The following is a 22972-nucleotide window of genomic DNA, read 5'->3' on the forward strand; positions in this document are numbered from 1 at the left end:
TGTGATAGTATAATGCAGAGTTGTTTGCAGTGTAATTTATAAGCAATACAACTTGTAAAACCACCTTAACATTTTGTTCCGGGAGTCATTCCTGAGCATGACCAAATATTAAGTAATTACAAAGTTACACATAGGAAATGAAGGCCAACTATGGAACTTTACTGAGCCAAACTTCTGTATAGGGTATTTCCATACAATCAGCTGGGATAGGCTCCAGAACCCCCCTTGACCCTTGTGATGATAAAGTGGTTCATAAAATGAATAAAAGCTCTTTTTGTTGGATATTAGAATTTTCTTTCCAACCTTAATAAAAAAAATCTTAAACGGTATTAATCATTTGACCATTTTACAGAATGTCCAATTGCGAAATAGATTTTATTTTTGGAAACTTTGTGACCGAGCTTGCTTAAGAGATCTGCCTTGTAACAGTATTGTATGGCTGTTTTTTTTTTAAATACTTGCACAATGCAGCTCTACACTGCTATGTTGAGCAATAGCTATACCTTTGCATTAGTAATTCTAACATGTTTTAGTGTATGGTAGAAGTTGCATTACATAAGACTAAATTGTTTAGCTGGTCCACAGAGCACTTGGCTAGAGTGCATAAGGTGTCACGTGGTTGAGCACGTTTCAATGTGTCAGCATGACACTTTTGGATAGGTCATATAGTATGTCAAGTGAGCTGATGAGGTATGTATTATATACATGTATTTACGACACAAAGCCCATCCAAACTATAAATACATACACACGTTCTTGTATCTTATACATATGACCTACATGTGTAAATGGTGATCAATGATGACCTAAGAAACAGCATTCAGTGTTGTACATCATTATTTGTATGCACCCCATTTCTTTGTTATATTCGTGTATTTTTCACTGGCGGTTTTTCCCAAAGTGTGTTGTTGAGCTGGCCACAGTTTACAAGAGGAGCTCAATTGTAGCCCTTTGAAGCACAGGCCAACTGACAAAAAGTGCACGGTCAAGTTGAACAGCTTAAAGCACCCTAGTACATACTGTATGCCAAATTTGTAGATGCTCACCTCAAAAATCCTGCAAAATCAGTCTATGTCATTCTATTTATCAGGATAATCACTGCCTGTTTATTATTGTGGTTGCATCGTTCATGAACTTTAATGCATGAGACAAACAGTGTCCATTATATACACCGCTCCAGATTGCGCCAATAGCTTTTAAAATGGCACGTTATTAACTTTTGAAATTTCTGACTCGGCCCCCCGGTCTCATTGGGTTGTGCTTTCCTATCTAATTTTGTGTCCAATAAATGTATCATCATGATGAGATCCAAGTATTCTATGCCAAAAAAGCTCAAACCCAAAGGATTTAGTGTCCATGTAGGGAAGAAGAAGCTTGCTTTTGTGTGTTTCAATGCACAGATGGATGTAACATGTAGGTCACCGAGCTGGAAGTGTTTAAACCATTCAGGAACACACGCACATGTCCCTACATATGTCCATACACTTACACATACACAACACGATAACCTTAAGTGATGAAATACTCTCACTGCTACAACTGCAGATTTTTTTTTTAAGACAAGGCTATAGTGAAGAACATTCCGGCCAATTTTTGTCCATGACAAAAGCCTTGCTTTTATTTGTTCCAAATATATTTTTTTTTATGTTACTGTGAAGTTTTTCTTCCCGGCAAATGTCTGTTCTCTTTTCTATGGATACTCAAGGCATAAAATAGTAATTTCATTAAGACCTATATTCGATCATGAACAAAGGACATTTGTTTTTAACACATAGCACATTATTATATTACTGAGTTTTTGTAGTTTACTTTGTTAGGCATATGCTGAGCATAATGGATCAGAACACATAGTTAACTACTTTTTAATGTTGGGACATTTTTGTAATATTTATAAATGCTGATTTTATTTATTTTTCTTACAAATTGTCCTTGACATAGCTATGGAGAGGCTGCTACTGATGCTTGCCTCCAAATGAAGACTCTTGAAATGAGCATTACCTGCTTTAGAGTGAAGGGGGTAAGGACTTCAGGAGACGATCATGTGAGTTGTCAGATGGTTCTTTTGGGTCAAATGCTCTTTAACAAAAGCACAGCTCATTGACAATTTTTGCCATTTTTAATGAGGACATGCAGCGTGTGATTTTGCCATGGAATTGAATATGCTGGGTACAATACACTCACATAAAATGTCTGTGATAACTTTGCCTGACCAAAAAAAAAAAATGAGCGAGAAAAGATATTTAGTGTAGAATTTGCTCCCATCTGTAACTGGACAATGGATCTGCTGTGGTTAACGGGTGGTGGTGGGTGTGTTTTTTGACAGAAAGTTGAGCAAGCTGTCCTGTCAAAAAAAAATTTAGACTGTCCTGCAATTGTGTTTATTGTATGTTGTTCTCTGCAGGGATTTATTTCATTTCACCACATTCGATTTTTTTCCCTGTTGTTGGACTAAATGTCTTAACACATTCATCTTCTTTGTTATTTTTCAGCCCGAACTTGTACTTAGTGCTGCGTGCACATTATTAGGTCCATTTCCTTGACCAAATATAATAATGTAGTTATTCAAGATATCTCAAATACTTTTCATGTTACTATACAATGTGATTGACTAAATAAGCAATCCTTTTGAACTGAAATGTTATTTTCTGTAATTGAACGAGTGGCATTTTAAAAGGGGGGATTTATTTCGGTTATTTTTTTGGGGAAACAGCGGTTAAGGAAAAGAGTGTCTCTCGATTAAATTGTAAAAGCAAAGCAACCGTGCCTCCGATGTATTTCAAACATTCCATAATAATCAAACGTCATGACTTACTAGAAAAACATGAATTGGTGAGGATCCGGTACGCCTATCAAAGTCTTACTTGAAGAGACGAAAACTGTTTTTAGCAGTGGGCTTCCCGACACATACCTGTTAATTTCCATGCAACGCTATAGACAAATACCTAATGAATTCTTTAATGCCTTAATGAGCGGCTCAGTGAGGAAAGAGAAGAAAACAGGGCCTCTTCTATTGAGGTCATTTTCACCTGTCTGATCAATGCTCTTTTATTTTCCATTGTTCTTGCTACACATTTACATTGTGTGTTTAATTAAAGGCAACATATCAACGCATGCACGGCGCAGTGGTTTTCAAATAAATAATTACACCGATGAATGGTATTCATCAATCAGTCAGGGTTTCAAACAAACCCATAAATGATCCCTTAAAATCAGAGCGATGTAGATACTGTAGTATGGCGTGCACGTGCGTGGTCCACAAATCTCTGTGGCCTTTTGTCTCCAGATGTAAATGTGGCAAATGTAGCAAAGGCCTTGAATGCACGGTGTAAGCACTATTAGCATATCTATATTATTCACATGGCTGATACTGCTCCTTTCATACGCGTGCCTCTTGTGTCTGTTCTCAACCCCCATCCCCCAGTCTCGCCACTTCACCCCCTTCCACCCTCACCCCAAGCACCACAGCCTTATTAACTGATGTCCAATTTGATGCAGCATATTACATGAGCTTGTCACGTAATACAGGCAGCTGATTAACCTGAAGTCTGCCTGCCTGGTGGAGTTACAGCCCAATTTTTTTAGTAAGCCCCCCCAGCCCCGGTACCCTCCACCACCACCCTCCTCAGTCTTTGTTGTGGCGGTTGCAATAGAGCATGCATCGCATTGGCGGTCTGAAGCATTGTGTCTGATTTCCAGCAGACAAACTGACCTCTGGGGATTTATTGACAGCAAACTCCACAGAGGCAGACACAGAGCTCGGAGCACGGAGGCAGGCGGCGAGGGGCGGGCTGTGGTGGGGTGGGGCGCTAGGAGAGACGAGGAGTGGTGGGTGATTGTTTCAGACAGGGAGACAGACAGATGGAGGGGGGTAGGCGGCGAGGGGGGGGGGGTGATGAAACAGGAAACAGGTAGAGATACAGAGAACGAGATCAACGCGCTGGGTTGGGTAGCGGGGGCCAAAATTTGGTTGGATTTTCAGAAAGATTTTTTGGGGTGGAGCGTGGCGGATGTGGGAAAGAAAATGGCTGCCACCTAGGATGATCTAATTAATTTTGAAGGATCATCAGGCCCTTTAGTGTGAGGCAGGGTACAGGAGGTAGGGGAGGGGGTGGCAGGCAGACCCCTGGACTGATTAGAATTCACTGCAGGTAGGCGCTGGCTGCTGCTCACCCACTGTGTCACGGCTAAAATGGAATCACTGTTGTGAGTGGCAGTCTGGGCAAGTGGATCCTGCCTTCCTTGGCCTGCTCCCCTTTGTTGGCACAATTCACATGAGTCTGCCCCTAAGGCAGGTGGATTTCCATGTCTGCATGAACTGGAGATATATGTACAGTAGGTTTGCTTTGCCTAACTGTAGCGCCCCTGGCAACAGGATAACCTGGCAGACAATATTTGCCGTGACAAATAGAATTTTGGCACAAGCGTGGATGTTATTCTGTTATTAATTTGACTAGTCAAATTGGAATAAGCAGGGAGGCAGGTTAGCTATGTTCCACCTATATTTTCGGTTCCAGAGTTGGGGGAAGGTCAGTAGAATTTTTTTTCAAGAAGTAGTCACGCTTTTCTATAGCAGTGGTTGTTCAGTGAACTTTTAGTCTTAGATTTTGCATTTCATTTCATTTTGCAGTTTGACTAGGCATTAGGTGGCGTGACCATTGAATGCAACATAATGTAACTTCAGACAGGACGTTTGTATATTGGAAGATCCTTTTACGTAATGTTTCACTATAGTCTTTAGTGTGGGGATACTCAGGGTTTTGTGCTTGGCCCAGTTATGTTCATCATTCGCATGCTGCCACTGGGAAATCTCTTTAAAGTTAACAATTTCCATCTAACGCAGATGATACCCAAATTACCCATTGTGGCTTACAGTGCCCTAAGGACATTTTTACGTTGTTGGCCTAAATTTGTCACAATTCAAATTCAAAAAGACCAGCTCAATGTAAGCTTGAGGTTGTGTAACTTTGATATACTCTCATTCATTCATTTTCTTTACCACTTATGCCAGTGGTCTCCAAACTATTCCACAAAGGGCCGCAGTGGGTGCGAGTTTCATTCCAACCCAGAAAGAGGACACATTTTTTTCACCAATCTGGTGTACTATAAGTGCAATCAGTGAATTGTAGTCGGGTGCTTCTTGTTTTCTGCAGAAATCTAATTGGTCAAAGTGTCTGTGCTGGATCAGTTGGAACAAAAACCTACACCCACAGGGGCCCTCGAGTTTGGGGACCCCTCGCTTATGCTCACAAGGGCCGCGGGGGCTGCTGGAGCCTATACTAGCCAACTATGCACAGCAGGTAGAAGACACCTTGATTTGGTTGCCAGCCAATCGCAGGCCACACTTGGTACTTGAAATTAAAAATCATTATTATTAAAATCTGATTTTAGGTGGTGCCTATCACTTTCAATTTCCCTACCCCCGTCCACAGTTTAAAAAAAAAAAAACAGTGCATATCAGTACAATTACCCCAAAATGAAGCAGCCAGGATTTTAATGGCCACTTGAAAACTAGAGCAAATGACACCTTTGCTTTCGACACTGCACCAACTAACTGCCTGTTCATTTTACAGTCATTTTAAATGTGTATTATTTCAAACTGCCCAAAATGTGTCGACCCAACTTATCTTAAAGCCGTTTATAACTTGTTACCTCCTATCAATGTGTGTGCCTGAGTGGCAAAGGTGCTTCTAAATAGGATCACCTCTTAATATATTAAAAAGGCAATTTTCCGCCAAACATGAAAAGTGCTAAATGAATATTTGTTTTTTACCAAATGAATACATGACCTTCTTTTTAGTTGTAGAAATATTTGGCATGCTCCGGACTTGCTCAGTTGGAGGGGCTTTGTGGAACAGGGAACGGGGGGTGGGCATCCCATGAATTAAGCTTACACTCATAACATGCAAACTGACAAAGGCATTATAAGTGCTGCTTTTGCCTCCATTTACCAGAAGGCTAGAGATATGTGATGCAACTGTAAAGTGTGGAAAATTTGATTGAGACATGCCCATTGAGTGCTTCTCATTGCTTCAAATGATTTTCTCTTTCTGAGTGACCTGAAAGGACACGATATCACTTATTATTTTTTCATTTAAATTCACCTTGTTTTTTTTTTTTTTTGGTTTTACAGCTATTTTATTTTAACTCTCTTATAAAGTCAGATTTTTTTTTTACATTAAAAAAAGCTTGAGTATAAAAAACTTGCCTTAGCCTCTTCCATAGGAAGTCACATGCTTAATGATTTTGAATGGCGTGCTTGTGTTTTGCAATGAATGTCTTGTGTGTTGAAGATTGCAATTCATTTTTTTTATTATTACAACTTGTAAGAACTGCAGGACGTCTTTGTCTTATTTGAGCGGTCGGAGATGAGAAAATAGCGCGCACGCACACGCTCACTCACCCACCCACCCACATACACACACACACACACGAACACACACACTGTGAGTGCATTAATTAATGTGGAATCAAGATCGTTTTTTTAAAGGGTGTGGTTTTGTTGCCCAGTGACTCAGATAACTGCTGGGAGATTCGCTTTCTCCAGTATAATTTTCACTCTTGTTGCGGGATTGCATGGAGGACCATCCTTTTTTGTTTTCTGTTTTAATTTGGCATTGAAAACTCTTCACACATCTGTTGCAGCATGTCAGAGGTAGACGTTCGTGTTGCTTCGGGTCTATCAAGGGAGTGGTTATTGGTGTGATTCTAAAGATTTGTTTTTGTCTTTTTTTTTTTCCCTCCCTATTCTTTCCACTGAAAACACCTTGGCAGAGCAACACATGATTTGGGAAGAGAGGACTGACAGCCTTGCCTAGTGCCCGGCCTCTGTTCAGCCATCTCCACCAGCAAACTGAAGCTTGACCCGCATTTCATCACCAGCCGCTCGTCATCTAACTGTGAGTTTCTTTTACGGTATTTTAATTCAGCAGTTAAAATGCTTGGAATTATGCACCATCACATCATCTCATTGATTCTGGATTTTACGATATTAGTGCTTTTATATATTGTACCCTCACTAATGTAATCTTAAATCTGTATGCAAGTACACACTTTAAGCATTACCCAAAAATGATTTCCTTCGCTCCATGTGGTTATTCTTTTTTTTTTCCCCCCTGTGTAATGTTTCACTGGAAACTCATTTCTATAATTATTGTAACATTTTGCTTAGTGTCATCTAAATATCTTTTCATAAAAAGCTTTGCATTCTAGCAAACGGGGGCCAATGATTTTTGGTTGAAATTATGCATTTATATAAAATATTTTATTTGAAATACTCACCACACTCCCACAGAATAATAAATTCAGGATAAACTAGTGAGTAGTGGAGATGATCAAAAGTGAAGTAATTCAATATTGATGGAGAAATTCCTATTATTTAATAGCGAAATTATGAACCCACCTATAAAGATTTATCTAATCATACTTATCTGCTGCGGCTCTTCCAGTGTTTCTTGTCCTGAGTTTAAGAAGCAACATCATAGTAAGCACATGACCAACAAAAGAGCCCGTTTGTCCTCTGAGCCCTGTGCGCCACCCACTGGCGATTTAAGGTGTTCCAAAAAAACATTGTCTTCGTTAAACCGTGTAAAAAAACATTTAAAACTTTCAGTTTAATAAATATATACAGTTTTATTAGTAGTATTATTATCATTACTGTTACTATCACTTTACATCTTAAATGCAATGAGATATGAAATGCATTTAATGGGCTTTTTTTTAATGAAATAAAGATGACATTTAGTTCTGTTCACCGTCAGTGTTAGTTTAATGTTATCCTGGAATGGGGGCTATATCCTTTAGGTAGAACATTGATAAAAGGACAAATTTAAAAATGCAGCTATTGTATTATGCACTGCACCTCTGAAATTAAGATGATTTATTAATGGACTTTACTCATTTTAAAAAATCGTTTAGAAAATCAAAATGAATTCACGGACATTTTTTTTTAAAACAAGTAATTATAATCATTGGTTCAGAAAATGTCGGACTATTCCTCTCCTTTCTGTGCCATCAAAAGTAACATTTTTATGCCCACCGGTGTTCCTGTCGTTTCTTTTAATAACGCGCTCAAGAAAGGCACTGAAACTACTTTGGCTTATGGCGATGAGCAATTCCAGTATGGTAGCGAGACAAGCGAGGCAAGTGCAGCGTAACTAACGAGGCTAAATAATTCAACGTCTCTGAATGAGGTGTGTTGCTGCCTCGTTTTCAGGTCACATCAGTTGCAAGGGGATGACCGAGCGCATTCATAACATCAATCTCCACAACTTCAGCAATTCTGTACTTGAGACCCTCAACGAGCAGCGCAACCGTGGGCACTTTTGTGATGTGACTGTTCGGATCCATGGAAGTATGCTGCGAGCTCACCGCTGCGTGCTGGCTGCTGGAAGCCCCTTCTTTCAGGACAAGCTGCTTTTGGGCTACAGCGACATCGAGATCCCCTCGGTGGTCTCGGTACAATCCATCCAAAAGTTGATTGACTTTATGTACAGCGGGATTCTGCGAGTTTCTCAGTCTGAGGCCCTGCAGATCCTAACTGCCGCCAGCATCTTGCAGATCAAGACCGTCATCGATGAGTGCACTCGCATCGTATCGCAGAATGTGGGCCTGGCGGGCCCGGGAGGCTTCCCCGTCATATCCGGAGACTCCGGTCAGGACACCCCCCGCGGCACGCCGGAGTCCGGCACTTCCGGGCCGAGCAGCGACGCAGAGTCGGGCTGTATGCAAACGTCCTCGCAGCAGAATGCCGATCGACAGTACACCTATCCCTACTCTGGCCTGTCCAACGGCACCCGCGAGCGCTCCCTTTACATCAACCCCTTGGCCAGCAATTACGATCCGAGTGCCGGCGCTCAGAAAGACCAGCAGTCGCAGGATCCCCCGTGGATGAACCGCATCCAGGAGAGGTCCCAGCAGGTGGATCGCTTCATGTCCCAGGCCGAGTCCACGCACTGCCGTAAGCAGCCCCGACCGGTGCGCCTGCAGCCGGGCGGCGTTCACATCAAGCAGGAGGCCGAAGACGAATACGGCTGCTTCGACGGCGTGAGCGACTGCCAAGTGGAAAACGACCACGTCGTGGGTATGGTGAGCGAGTCCAAGGTAGAAAGCATTGACTCCGGCGTCAGCTCTTCCATCAGCACCGAGCCGGATGCCGCGGAGCAGCAGCCATACTTGAGCTACAACCGGGAAGTGGGCGGCGAAGGCCAGCAAGGGGAAGGCGGGCCGATGCAGATCGAGGTCAACGACTCGTCCCCGGAGCAAGCGCAGGAGCCCGACGAGGTCGACCACGGCCACATCATCAACGATGGTCTCATGATGCAGTCCCTGACCAACCCTATCATGTCCCAGTCCCTGGCCGGCGCTACACACTACCTGCGGCAGGTGGAATCCCACACCAGCAATCTCCGGATGGCGCACGCAGTGACCAGCAATTCCCAAGTGATCGGCGGCGCCGCCGGGGGCACCTTCTTACCCACGCTCTTCCCCCCGCAGCCGACCAGAGATAGCAAGTCGTTCATTTACCTTCCGGGCCAGCAGACCAGCCAGTATGTGGGTGTGCCCCCCAATGCCTTGCCGTCATTCCCCAACGCCATGGGCGTGCCCCCGGTGTCATCACAGCAGCAACAGGCAATGGGTCAGGGGGAGAAGAAACCCTATTCATGCACTCTCTGCTGTAAAACCTTTACTGCAAAACAGAACTACGTCAAACATATGTTTGTGCATACGGGTAAGTCACATTTTCTTATTATCTCTTCAAATACATGAGTTGAACAGATGCTTTGCCAAACAGAATTAGTATAACAAGCATAGACAATCATCATGTCATTTTAGTTCCAACTTTAGAATGCAGCATTTGGCCAAAATCCTCTTCCAGAGGATGTATAAAAAGCAAAATAGTACAGTAGTGTAAAAGTGACTATACATTAATTGAGGGACTTTTTAGTCGTTGGATCACAATGCTTCGACAAATTGTATATTTTACAAAAATATGTGACAATTAAGCTTGCTTGAGGTTCTAATGTATCATTTCTATTCAATGATAGGCAATCATTTGCATTGACAATGCAATTTCATTTAACATATAAAGTAGTTGCTTGGTGAAGCGCTAATGCCAAACATTTCAATACTATTTCATCATTTACAGTTTGATTCCAGCAGAGATAATAGTAGCAATTAAATATTGCATGCTTGCTGCAAATTTTATGAATTACTGATGGAAATGAATTCCAATTGTAGGAAGATTAAATACATTCTTGGAATATTGAAATTTCCCTTTTGGGATAGCTGCGCAATGATACAGCATAAGCTACGTTACAACTTGTAGAAATGAAAAATTAGACAGCTACTGGATTAAAGTGGTTTAGACTTCAATAAAAATCCTTCTTTCTACTATAATGCACTAATATGCAGGACCTTTGTAGACATCACTACATAATCAATGTTTCATCAAATGGTAGACTTAAAGAAATGTGCTTTTTAAAATATATGTTGGGCAAAAAATGACAAATTTAGTCAGTAAAAAAAACATAATCTTGTACTTTTTATTTATTATACTTGAAAACACTTTAGGCGAATTGGTGGATTGAGTGGTTAGTGCGTCTGCCTCACAGCTCTGGGGTGCTGGGTTCAAATCCAGGTCGTTCCACCTGTGTGGAGTCTGCATCTTCTCCCTGGGGTTGTGTGGGTTTTCTCCGGTTTTTTTTTTTTTTAAATTCCCCTGATCCTATTTAATATACACTAGTGTCAAGTGACAAATGACTTAACAGACGTGGGGAAAGATTTTTCCGTCATTTAACCAGACCAAACAAGTCTCAATGTAATAGAATTTTGAGTGCCCATCATTTCAATTTAGGTAAAGTAAGTCTAGCTATAGTGAATGTGTCTCTAGCCAGACACAAAGTGAGTTTTAATGCTTCCCCGGCAGTGGCCTTGAGGCGTCCACGAGATAAAGGCAGCAGGAGCAGTTAACTTTGAATTGTCAGCTGCTGACGAGCTCATATTCTTTAATGAAATGGGGACCGGACACCTTCTGTTCGATTCCTACTGCCTAACACGCGCGCGTAGTGTCACAGATTTGCGGGAATGACCAATGTTGGCTTCTACATGTGTTTGTTGATGCCTTTAACAGATGGAGCAGCTTCAGCCTCAGATAAGGAAAGGGAAAACATTTTTTACATTCATGAGTTTTTTTTTTCTCTTCCTCTGCGGATGAGAACACGGTGAGACGTGGTCTCGTGCGCGGCCGTTCAGAATCGGTATTTGCACATCCTGTGCATGTGAGGGTTTACCGCAGGATGAAAGTTTGGTATAATTGTATTGTCTCCCCGATTTTGTTCCTTTCGCCCACGCAGGAGAGAAGCCTCACCAGTGCAGCATCTGCTGGCGCTCGTTCTCCTTGAAGGATTACTTAATCAAACACATGGTAACCCACACCGGAGTGCGGGCCTACCAGTGCAGCATTTGCAACAAGCGCTTCACCCAAAAGAGCTCTCTCAACGTTCACATGCGGCTGCACCGCGGCGAGAAGTCCTATGAGTGCGTCATCTGCAAGAAAAAGTTCTCCCACAAAACCTTGCTGGAGCGCCACATGGCCTTGCATAGCACCGGCAGCGCCATCGTGGGGCTGACGGGGGCCGGCGGTCCTCCCGGCCCCGTCTCCATCCCCATCACCCTCCCCATGGCCGTTCCCGAGCCCGGCGCCGGAGTGGTGGCCCTGGCCATGCCCGTGAGTGGAGGCGCAGGCGAGGGCCCCGTTGTTGGCACGGGAGTGGGCGTGGCCGCCGAGGCGGGCTGCCAAGAAGGGACCACCTACATGTGTTCTGTCTGCCCCGTCAAGTTCGACCAAATGGAGCACTTCAACGACCACATGCGGATGCATGTCTCTGACGGATAAGTACAACTCGATGAACTTCTCCAAAAGAATGACAAACAAATGGCACTAGATTTTCCTTTTTCTTCTTTTAAGGTATGGAGAGTAATGAGTATAGACACTGGCACATTAAGTTTCCCAAAAAAACAAAACAAAACAAAAAAACAACAGATTTTCTTTTTTTTGTTATTCTAAAACAAAAAGATGGTGGCCTTAAGGCTTAGTAGTTTGATATTGATCTACTGGATGGATCCTAACTACAGGCCTCTAAATGTATGATTTCCTAAAATACTGATTTATGTGTTGAACACTACCAAAAGGCCTACGAAAGAAACACATACACACAAACACACTCTGAGTGTAGATTTAGATGAGCGAATATAAGTGTGCGTTGTGCGTGGATCTGCTTGTTCCCCAGTGTGTGTGTGTGTGCGTGAATGCGTGTGTGTGTGTGTCTGTGTGTGTGTGTGAGTGAGATGCCATTTAAAATGGCTCTTGTGAACGCATACTGACCAGTTTGGAAACGATCAATGTCCAAACTTACTGTGGTATAATTTAAAACAACAATAACAACAACAACAAAATTTTCTAAGGTCTTGTTGCATGCTCCCTCAAAAATACTGAGTCACAAGATTGCCTTCTAAAGTCAATTTAAAACAAAGAAAGTACTAAATTTGACACTGGGTTTTATTTATTCTTTTGGTATTAAAAGATTGTAATGCAGCTGTTGTCAAGGTACAAATTTCAATCAGTTCCCGTCAAACGTGGCAGGAACAATATTTCGTATGTTTTGTATTTGTCCATGCATTTTTGATTATTCAGTTTATTAAATTAGATTTTATTGATGAGACAAAGCGACAAAAAAAGAAACAAACGAATAACAAAAAAACAAACGCTTTTTCTGAACTCATTTGCATACACTGCCACTAATCTCCTAAAAGACTGTTAGTCAAGGCTGTGTCAATCACAAAAATAATTTATTTCCTTTCTTTTTAAATATACTCTTTTATTTCTCAGCCATTTTTTCAGTCCCTGTTCGAGCAGCCCGAATAGAATACAAAAATGTCCTTCCTATTTGCTGCTCCTGCCATTCACATCAGACGGTTAAAGGCTGTAGATTTTAAAATAAGATTTATCTCTGAAACTATTGTTGTTAATGATTATCCTACATGGTATTTCCTTTTCTAATTAGTCTGTTCTTTATTGAGGCTTGGAAGTTGGCTGTGGATTTTAACAGTGCACAAGCAATACTAATCAAGCAATTTCAATCCTATTTTTAAGTAACTGAACCTGATCAGGATTTTAGCAAAAACACTCAAAAAAAAAAGCCTGTGACATTTTGATCGGTAGGATTGGAGAAAAGTAAATAGCTCTCTCACACACATACAACCACAATTTGTGGATGTGCTTTCTTCTACATGGTAGTATACATTCCAGTTTTTTTCTTCTAAAAGCTTGGACACACATTTACATTTATTAGATTTGGAATTTACTTTAGATGAGATTTCATACATGAATCATTACAGCATTTAAGACAGATATACTGATTTTAACAATTTCACCAGAAATAGGACAAACACCAATACACACACCAACATATACTGCATGTGTGTGTATATATGTGTGTATATAAATATATACATACAGACACACACACACACATACAGAACTACAGATCACAAGTAGCTGTGTGCAACTGCAATTTTAAGGATATGCTTCCTTATAATGATGTTGCTCACAACTGCTGCAGATATTAAATACAACACAAGAACGTGCTATTTTGCACATTTTCTTAAAATGCCCGTGCTTAATATTTAATCGTATTCGTTAAGAAAAAAACAACAACTATGATTTGATTTTTTTTTGAAAGACTTTTTTTTTTAAATCTTAGTAAGTGGACTGCGTTATTTTCTTGCGTATATGTTGCACTGCTTAAACCAATAAGTGCACTACTGTTAACAGAGATATAGTTTTAGAAAAGAGGATTTTTAAAAAAATCTAACATTTGGTTATAGAGTTCACGTGTTAGCATAGCTTTGTTTCAATTTAAAGTAATTGAGCGGTTCTTGGCTTTCGTTATTGTTTGCGGTTACCTACAGTATATTAACACATACTGTTTGTACAGTACTTGTGCCGTTTTGATGCAAGCATTTATTTAAATGTATAACACGACGTGTGCTCATCAATGTTTTATCTTTCTTTTTAAGTTCATGTTTTATGGAGTCACTTGCCTGTAACTCGATGAATCAATTGCATTTCTTTCGGAGACAGAATTTTCTTTAGAGCCAAACAATGAAATGGCAACAATAATAATAACAGCAATTTCTGTCCAATTTGGTAATCGTGATAAAAACAGCCAATATCACGCTACTAATAGTAATGAGAAAACATTTATCGTGTGTGTGTGTGTGTGCGTGTGTATGTATGTAACATAGATGATATATGTGTCCTAGTACAACTTTTGGGCAGGCGCGGAAAGGTGATGGAATGCAGCTTCTTTGATAATACTGTATGTGTCTGTGGGTTGTGCACCGTTGTGTCCTTTCCTTCCTTTAGTGAGTGTCGTCGTGTCTGTGTGCTTTTCTAGCCGAATCAAACTGTTGATAAGAGAAATATCTTGACCTTGTAGGGCTTCCTTTGCAATACGCAGCGCAGGTACAACACACGGAGCAGCTCCTTGCCACACCTTTTTTTTGGGCTTGTCAAACACCTTGAAAACTGAGTCAAAAGTCAGTTTGCTTTCCCAAATTTCATCGTGGAGATTCTACTGTAGTTTCTCCCCACGTAAAACATCGATATTCGTGTCACCAGTACCCGTCTCATTCTCGGTGTGCGTATCAGCCTCAAAAAAAATGAAAAGAATAAGCGGTGCAGTCCCTGTTTTGTAACTGTTGCTGCCAGGATGGCAAATGTGCTGCATGCTAGTGTTCTATTTGTCTCGACACAGCACGTGGAGGGTCATCTCTTGCCTTAACAGACAATGCACTAAATAGTCTATGTAAGCAAACTGCCGAGTTCTCTTTTCCAACAGTATTGCCACTTTTTTTGGCGCACAGCTTACGGCGCCTCGCCAGTCGAGCGCCGACACTGCCAAACTAATGTCATCTTTCAGCGCAGAGGCAGACATGTTTTAGTGTAATGTACGTATTCAGTGATTTAGCATTCCTTCATGGCACCCGCTTTTTGCATAGTTTGTATAAACACATATATCTAATGCACTATAGACTGTAGCTAGATGAGTAAAACCAGCTTTGTGTTATCAATGGTCTGAATGGTAGGTTAAAGTAGCTTGTCGTTGGCTTTGGACAAAAATTTTCATTTCAGAATTACACTATAAGAGTGTCTCGCTATCATTTTAATGTTGTTGTTGTTGTTGTGGTGGTGGTGGTGGTGGTGGTTTTCTGGAATAACAAGTAGCCAATTTCTCCGGGTGAGGGTAATACCTCCTCCCATCATCAGTTGACTTTTTTGTATGAAAAGATTGGAAGGAAAGGAGCCTTCTTCTTCTACTTTTTCTTCTCCCTGGTGTGCATTAGCTTCCCTCCACTGTTCACAGTTATATAGTACAGTATATATTCTTTATTCTGCTTCAGATACTCGTGGTGGTGCGTCACAATATTTTCTCGCTCTTGCAAAAAGGTAAATCATAAAAACAGGCTTAGAGAGTTTTGAGCCTTTTTCTTGTCGTTTTTTGGTGAAGGGAGATTTGGGGTTTGTTTCTTAGCAATGTGTTGGTGTATTTCCCAGAACAAACCCTTTTGGATACCAACCTTGCAGCTCTGTGCATTGTGCTCTCCAACAATATGACTCTTTTTTTGTTCATTTGTTTGTTTCTTTGTTTATCTTAGTGTAGCGATTCGGGATTCTACAGTACATTGTTCGTCCGTCTCACACTACATTTTGAGTCTTCATTTATTTATACATGAGGCTCCTTTAGTTCATCCCGTTCACTTCATCTGGTGACCACCCCGTATGGTGGTTTTGTTAATACATGCATATAGTTTTCATTTAGCTGGGTTGAGGGTAGTTAAGTAATGGAGTAATATTTACGGTGTATTATACATGTGCATACAGTACAGTACAGGCTTTGCGATGAGGTGAAAACACAGGACTGGAAAGATGAGGATTTGATTGTAGTGTTTGTCTTCCTGGTTGTCTCCATCAGTTGTTTTTTTTTTTTTTTTGTCCATGCTTGAAATAAGTCACAGTAAAGAATTAAGAAAAAAAAAACACTCAGATTATACATAACAGCTTTTTATTTGCTCTTCTACAACACGCATCCGTGTGAAACAGATACTTTCTGACAAAGATATTTATATATACAGACAGTATATATATATAGAAATAGAAATGTAAATAAAATAATCACCATCTCCACACAGTTGAATGCATTTTCCCTCGTGGGATATCGGGAATATGCCTATCAAGTGCCTATCAGTATGTTCAGCAACTATACAGAATAGTTCCCTTCATAGTTTTTGTCTCCTACATTGCACAGATACAATATATACAGTACACGATGGTCTATTTAGTTTAAAATATACTACAGTATTTATAAGAGTGAAACCAGGTGGTTGTGTGAGAGCATCCAAACCCTTTAAAATACCTGAGATGACCTATTCATATACAGTAAAAGCAGTAGTTGTGTTATTTTATATTTACGCTCTATGGAGGATTCAAAGATATCAAAGATGTGCAATCGCTTCCAAATGTCGAACTCATTTACTGCAGTTTTTTTTTCAATTAAATCTTAACAAATTGAAGATGTACTTCATGTGGGATTGTAAACCTTCTATGTATGTAGATTACCAGGCCCCATAGTTCAGAGTGTCAAAGTACACTGGGTGCCCTATGAACCTGATAATAGAATGTTATTGCATTTAAAATCCTTTATTGAGGAATACTTTATCTCATTTGGCAGCCTTACCTTACTATGTCGCTGTACTGAATGTGCCAAAAGAAACTATAGCAAAGATATTTATTCGCAATAACAGATCTTAAGGGAAATGGTTTTGTCATCAAGAATAGAAATTGGAGTGAAAATAACAGGATTATTACACAAAGGTCTGTAAAAAGCGCTTTGTGTCGGACATGAAGTTTTAGGATGGCGATGACGGTGTGGCTGTCAGATTAAAGGTTTTGGACAGGCTCATTATGGTATCCCCTGCGGACTAATTACCACAATTTCATTCTCTTGCCTGGTCAATGTGCCAAATTGAAAATTTTTAAGGGGGTGGGAACAATTCACATTAAAACTACTATTGTTAATTTCTCCAAAGGACTATTAGGGCTAGACTGAAAGGAAAAGAACAATAATTGCACAGTACGGATGAAGTCCTTTCATTTTTTCAAAAGTGAAAGATGCAATCTTATGAGGAAAGAAAGGTCCTCGTAGGATTACTTTTTTTTTTTACTTTTTACTTTGATGAGTTAAAAAAAAATCCCCCCTAAAAAAATGAAAACAACAACAGAACAAGAGTCAAAATGTTGACTTTTTTTGTTCAATGGAAGCTTGTTAAGATTGTTAGTCTTGTAAAAACACTAACAGGTCATAACTAATGAAGTGATTGCCCTCACTTTGGTTCTTGAAGTCCTCCAAGCGTAATAATTACTAGGAGAAAACAGCTATGACTATAAACAGATACTTTTTCGGAAAGCTTAATTCCATTGACTCGCAAAATAAGCATCACTGATATAGGCAACGTGATAGCTCGTCCCTGTCATCCATTATCCACACACACACACACACACACACACTCTTCTTCCACTCACAATTTAATGTCAGTCTTATTTTTATGTCCCCTTTTCTCCTCGAATACACAACTTTTTTTGTTTTAAAGCAGCAGTTACCACCGTCCGATTACCATGTCGTCCCTACAGCAGTGGTTTTCAACCGTACCACCTCCAAAAAATAATTATATTTTCAGTTGAAATTGCCTAAAATCTTAGGCCACACTCCACAGTTTGAACACTAACACTGTATTTATTATAGGAAATCAAAAAACTGTACCTAAAGAAGGATTCTATACAAAAAAAAAAATAAACACTTCAGAGGAAAGCTTTCAGATACAATTGTAATTTAACAAAGCATTTCTGAAAAGCTCAGTTACATTTAATTCAGTGAATTTTAGCAATAGTTGTACTTCTTTCTAGCACACTTTTGAGAATCATTGTTCTGTTTTACTTTCATTTTGGCTCTGCTCACCTCTTTGGCAGCAACATGGCATTCCTGACCCATATCGAACATTCCAGCCAGCATTCACATAAATAAAAATAAGCGAATTAACATACATTTCAGTGAATCGGTCATTTATTTTCCAGCCAGAAAAAGACAAAAGCTGTGAGATTGTGTCGCTAACATTCACAACTGCAAACAGTTAAAAAGCAGACGTGGAGATATAAAGGAAAGATTGGCATGTCTTTGTGATTTGAAGTTCAATTGGCGAGGGAAGGCTGAAATAGACATTGTCGGTTCACATAAACCAAAGAAGGGTTGAGATTAGGGAGTATTTGGGAGAATCGTTTTTTTAAAATCTGGTAATTCTTTGTGTTTTTGGGCAGAAATTTTATGTTGGTAGTTTTGTGCTTGTCTAAATTAGATTTTATGTCAAATATAAAAACAAATCTTCAATTGAAAAAGTACCCCCTGCTATTTGAACATTTGTATCTGTGGTCTTCCCACTTTTAACTCAACGTAGACCCCCTGCCTTGACGTTGAATTTTTTTTAAAATTCCTTTTAGTGTACTCTTTGTATTTGCTTCTATTTTTCCTCTACATTTTTTGAATCAATCCAGTTTGAAGAAAAATCCCTTCAAAATTAAAACTAACATCACAACATGTGAACAAAAGAAAAAACACATTTAGCCGTTTATACTTGAGATGGACCAAGTCATTAAGTTTGCACATATTTGTAGGTTGTAAAGCCAAAAAAAAAAAAAAAAAGGGAGTGGGAGAATAACGACACGGATTATCTTAAAGCTCACGGTAGCAACAATGAAAAAAAAAAAGATTCAATTGAAACCTGCTCCAAATCCTGTGCTCAATATGAAATAATGTATTTTTGTATTAAATAAAAAAAACACCATCAGTCAAGGTCTTTCTCGCAATTTGTAAGGATAAGCGGTTCAAAAAATGAATGAATGAATGTTGGCAAGAATTTGATGTTTATTTAAGTTCAGTCTATGCTGGCTAAATAGGAAATTAAATTATAAACTGTGGTCTAAATACTGAAAACACACAAATTGCTTCAATTCACATGGATGGGCGTCTTTTTGCCCCCTTTTTTTCAACAAAAAAAATATTTGCTGCACTATCTTTTTTTTTGTAGATGTGATGCTATTTTGTAAACTAAGATGTTGCTTATGTGTATATTTTGGTAAACTTTGTTCTTGGCTAAATTAGCTTTCTTAAGAAATGCCCCCCAACCCAAAAAAAAACCCCTCTGAAAGAAACAAAACTTGGCAGAAGTTGAGCTGTTGTAGTAAATTGTAGTTAACATCAAACTAAACAAACCCTGAGATAAATGCTGCAGTAATATGTTTTGACGTTTATTTTAGGTAATTTATCCTCCCTTCAAGGTTGTATTTTATTATTATTCATGTGAGGAAACGAGCTCGTTTAAATTTTTTTTGACTGCTGTTCCGAAATAGGAGGAAAAAAATATTTTTTAATGTAGTAGTATGTGCACGGACGTTGGATTTGTTTTTTTTAATATATACTAATATGATTTGTCAAACACTGGACTGGAGTGAGATTTGCAAGATTTCTAGGTTGAGCAATGTATCGGATAGACATGACTGCACAGGATGTGGGATGGAGAATGTTGTTGTTAAAATACATTGGCTGCCATTGACAGGTATAGACATTCTGTTTTGTGCAGGTAGTGATTTATCTGGCAACCAAGTCATTTGGAATTCACAGCAGAAGTGTGAAAGGAGCCGCATGTGGCTCGGGAGCCACAGTTTGCAATAGTCTATCGATGTCAATGGTACTGAAAGCGTTGAAGTGAGATGTCAAAACATTTTTTTTTATTTTATGATTGGGGTGAGGGTGTTTACTCGCAGATGCGACCCACTCGACCAAATTGTTGCTCGGTAACGGAATAATAATGAATGAAATTTGTTTATTTTCGACAAATATGAGGAATTCCAATTTAGTCCAACTCTTGCATGTATTTTATTGATTATTTATAATGTTTCCATTAGTTTGGTGCCCATCTTATGACTGACCGCATTGACAAAATATAAAGGGAAATTCCTCCATGTGAGAAATATACAAATAGGACGCCGTTTTGCCATGGTACTACGGTAATTGTCATCGTTCCACTTTCTCAAACCAGAAAAGAAATTTGCACTATAGACTCGTTTTGGTCTTCTTCTATCAAAAAGCAATATAGTTCACTAAACACCTTGTTGAAAACCATTGTTGTTCGTAGGCGTCCATGCGCGGTACACCCTATTTTTCCCACATTTTTAGGGGCATTAAAATGTCGTTTGCTCCTGTGGTCGTTTATTATTATTTTTTTTGGACACATCAAAGCAGATGTTGAGGGGAATGAGATGGGATGTCAGTGAATTAAGGGATCCATTTTGAGTCAAAATCAAATATTTTTGTGTACACAAACAAAAACATTGCATATTTGGTCTATTTGGTTATTTGTATGTTATTTTTTTTTTGTTTGTTTTTAATCTAGAATGTTCCAAAAAAAATGAAATGCACCTTTTTTTGTGATATTACCTTCATTGGCTGTATCCACCAAATCAACTTTTTTCTGTCCCATCATCAAAGTCGCAAATTATCATCACCATCGTACGCGGCATAGTAGCTTTTCTTCCTGTTGCCATCACTTTTTTCTGGTGTAGCAGTTTGTCTAAATATCTTGCGTGTCCGAGGAAGCATAAGTACGTGCCTTCTTGTAATCTCCTTGTTATTATTGAAAAGCTGAAGCCAGCCAATTGTGTTTGCACTAAAAACCAAATTGCTTTTTTTTGTGATGTGGACTATTTTTAGTGGTCTTGTCACTTTAAAGCGTACAGTATGCATGAGGGTAGATTGGCTCATCTGTCCACCTATAAAAAAACAAATCCAGTGCAGCTTCTTGAGGATGTTGTGAATATAATCACGGCTTTCGTCGTCTCCCATCTCCTTTTTCTCATCCAGTTTGTGACAATTTCACTTGTAAAAAAAAAAAAGATGAGGAAAATGTGTTCTAAACAAAACAAAAAACAAACACATACAAACGCCATAACTACAATATAGCTTTTTATTTTCAGAAGCCACAAGAAAAGAGTTACTAGCAATTTTTTTTTCTCAATCCATCGGAAAACATGAGGTCGCCTCAAGACTATTGGTCAATTTTATTTAATTTGACTTGTATTTATTACCGATTTTGTCAAAATTCAAGGAAAAAAATGTGTAGTCTTAAAATGCACCTTATCCATGTTAGTCCATATGGGGGGGGAAACAAAAGAATAATGGCTTTTTTTTCTAGAAAAAAAAACAAAGAAGAAAGGCTGGCAAGTGTTATATCTCTAATTTAGCACCTTACTACACAGCATGTTTTCACTTTATGCCAGTTTAGCTTTTCTTTCATTTGGAATCTGATATTTGTGTGACTTGTTTATTCGTGGGATGTGCCAAAGTTTGGAGGCGATCTCCCCCAACTGTTGACACTTATCATTTTCTTTTTTATTTTCCTCCTCCTGCTTCAGTTATTGCAAACTTTCCTATAATAAGTGTGTGGAATCATTTTATCTCAGCAAAACAGTATCATAACTTGCCATTTTACAATAAGCCCTGTATTTCACATATATTTACCAGTGATGTGTATTCGTTATTATAAAAGAAAAATAGCCGTAAAAGCTTCATTATGTTACACAATATTGTGACTTTTTTCGAAAAACTGTGAAGACTTATCTTGCATATACTTTATACAGAAGTATTAAGCCTTAATACAAAAGACTAAAAAAAGTGTGGAAGAATAAACTGATTGTTGCTAAGTAAGGATGATTTTTGTAAATGTTACCAGCACTTTTTTTGTAATTTTCACTCTCTGAGGTATTGTACAAGTTCAAGCTGTTTGTGAAGTTTGATTATGAAGGAATAAAAAAAAAAACTAGTACGTTCCTGTACTTCACACAATGTCCTAAAGGCTTTTCATTTCCCACCCCTTTCTTTCGAACTCCAAATACGATGAAACCTTGAAGAATGATCCACTCCATTCTGACTCATTTTCTCCCATAGGATGTCATGGAAATAGAAATGATCAGATAAAACAAACCATTCTTAACACCATTGACTTTAATGACAAGCGGGGGTGTAATAACAGTAAATAAGAAACACTTGTTTCTTTTTTTTTTTACCGCAACTGTCGCACTAGTACTTCTACACTAATCTAAGATCAATAAAACACTACTACAATTGTACCTCAGAGGTGTTTGAAATCTGAGTTGTATTTTATTTTTTCCACTAAAGCCTCAGCTCGTGACCTCTTGCATAGCTGTATAACAGTAAGCCTGTAACTCATTATACTAAACAAAAGAACAGCCATAAATAATATGCCTCATACAGTTGGGTGTTGTCCCAGAATGCATTTGGCAGCAAAAGTCTCCGGAAGAACCGCCAATGTTTTATCACACATTCATAAATAAGCATATAGTCTTTCTTTGCTTCACACATATGCACATTTGGGATTGGTTTGTTCATTCAAATGCAAGTTCAAATCGACTCTTGAGTATGAATGAAACTGGCTGTTGGAATAAGCCAGGAAGAAAATTTCAGGACCAGTGTCAAAACGATTTAGAGGTTGGGTGAGAAGGTTAGGGTTGCTCTGGCAGCCGTCCAAATCAAGAGATTGGACGTTAAACCCCGTCAATGGTAGACAATGACTTTAATAGGAAGTCATGCATGCATGCAAGTTCTTGCACAAATCACACACCCACGCACGTATCTTGGCCATAAAAGGAAAATAAGGAAACAATTTCCGGACATAAATTGCATTCAAACTTAACTCAATTTATGGCAGCGTTTTGTTTTAATCTTTAACATTATTTTTAAACACTTGAACCATTAATATATAATTTACGTTAGAATTGCTTTAACGT

At 39.2% G+C, this 22972-nt stretch overlaps 1 protein-coding gene across 2 annotated transcripts in view; it reads left to right on the forward strand.

The window, feature by feature from the left end:
* The window catches only part of zbtb20 (zinc finger and BTB domain containing 20), a 30112-nt gene extending 8785 nt beyond the window's left edge, over positions 1-21327 (forward strand). Inside the window, exons 1-4 of one of the 2 annotated variants that reach the window (XM_077740868.1) lie at positions 6564-6652; positions 6772-6896; positions 8213-9727; positions 11352-21327. In XM_077740868.1, the coding sequence (XP_077596994.1) occupies positions 8233-9727; positions 11352-11893 (2037 nt within the window). In that variant the 5' untranslated portion in view covers positions 6564-6652; positions 6772-6896; positions 8213-8232 and the 3' untranslated portion in view covers positions 11894-21327. Of the gene's footprint in view, positions 1-6563; positions 6653-6771; positions 6897-8212; positions 9728-11351 lie in introns of those variants that run through there. The other variant, XM_077740867.1, reaches the window with a different exon arrangement.
* Positions 21328-22972: the final 1645 nt, after the last annotated feature.

This window comes from Stigmatopora nigra, chromosome 19 (genome assembly GCF_051989575.1).
Source record: "Stigmatopora nigra isolate UIUO_SnigA chromosome 19, RoL_Snig_1.1, whole genome shotgun sequence".
Classification (NCBI taxonomy): Eukaryota; Metazoa; Chordata; class Actinopteri; order Syngnathiformes; family Syngnathidae; genus Stigmatopora; species Stigmatopora nigra.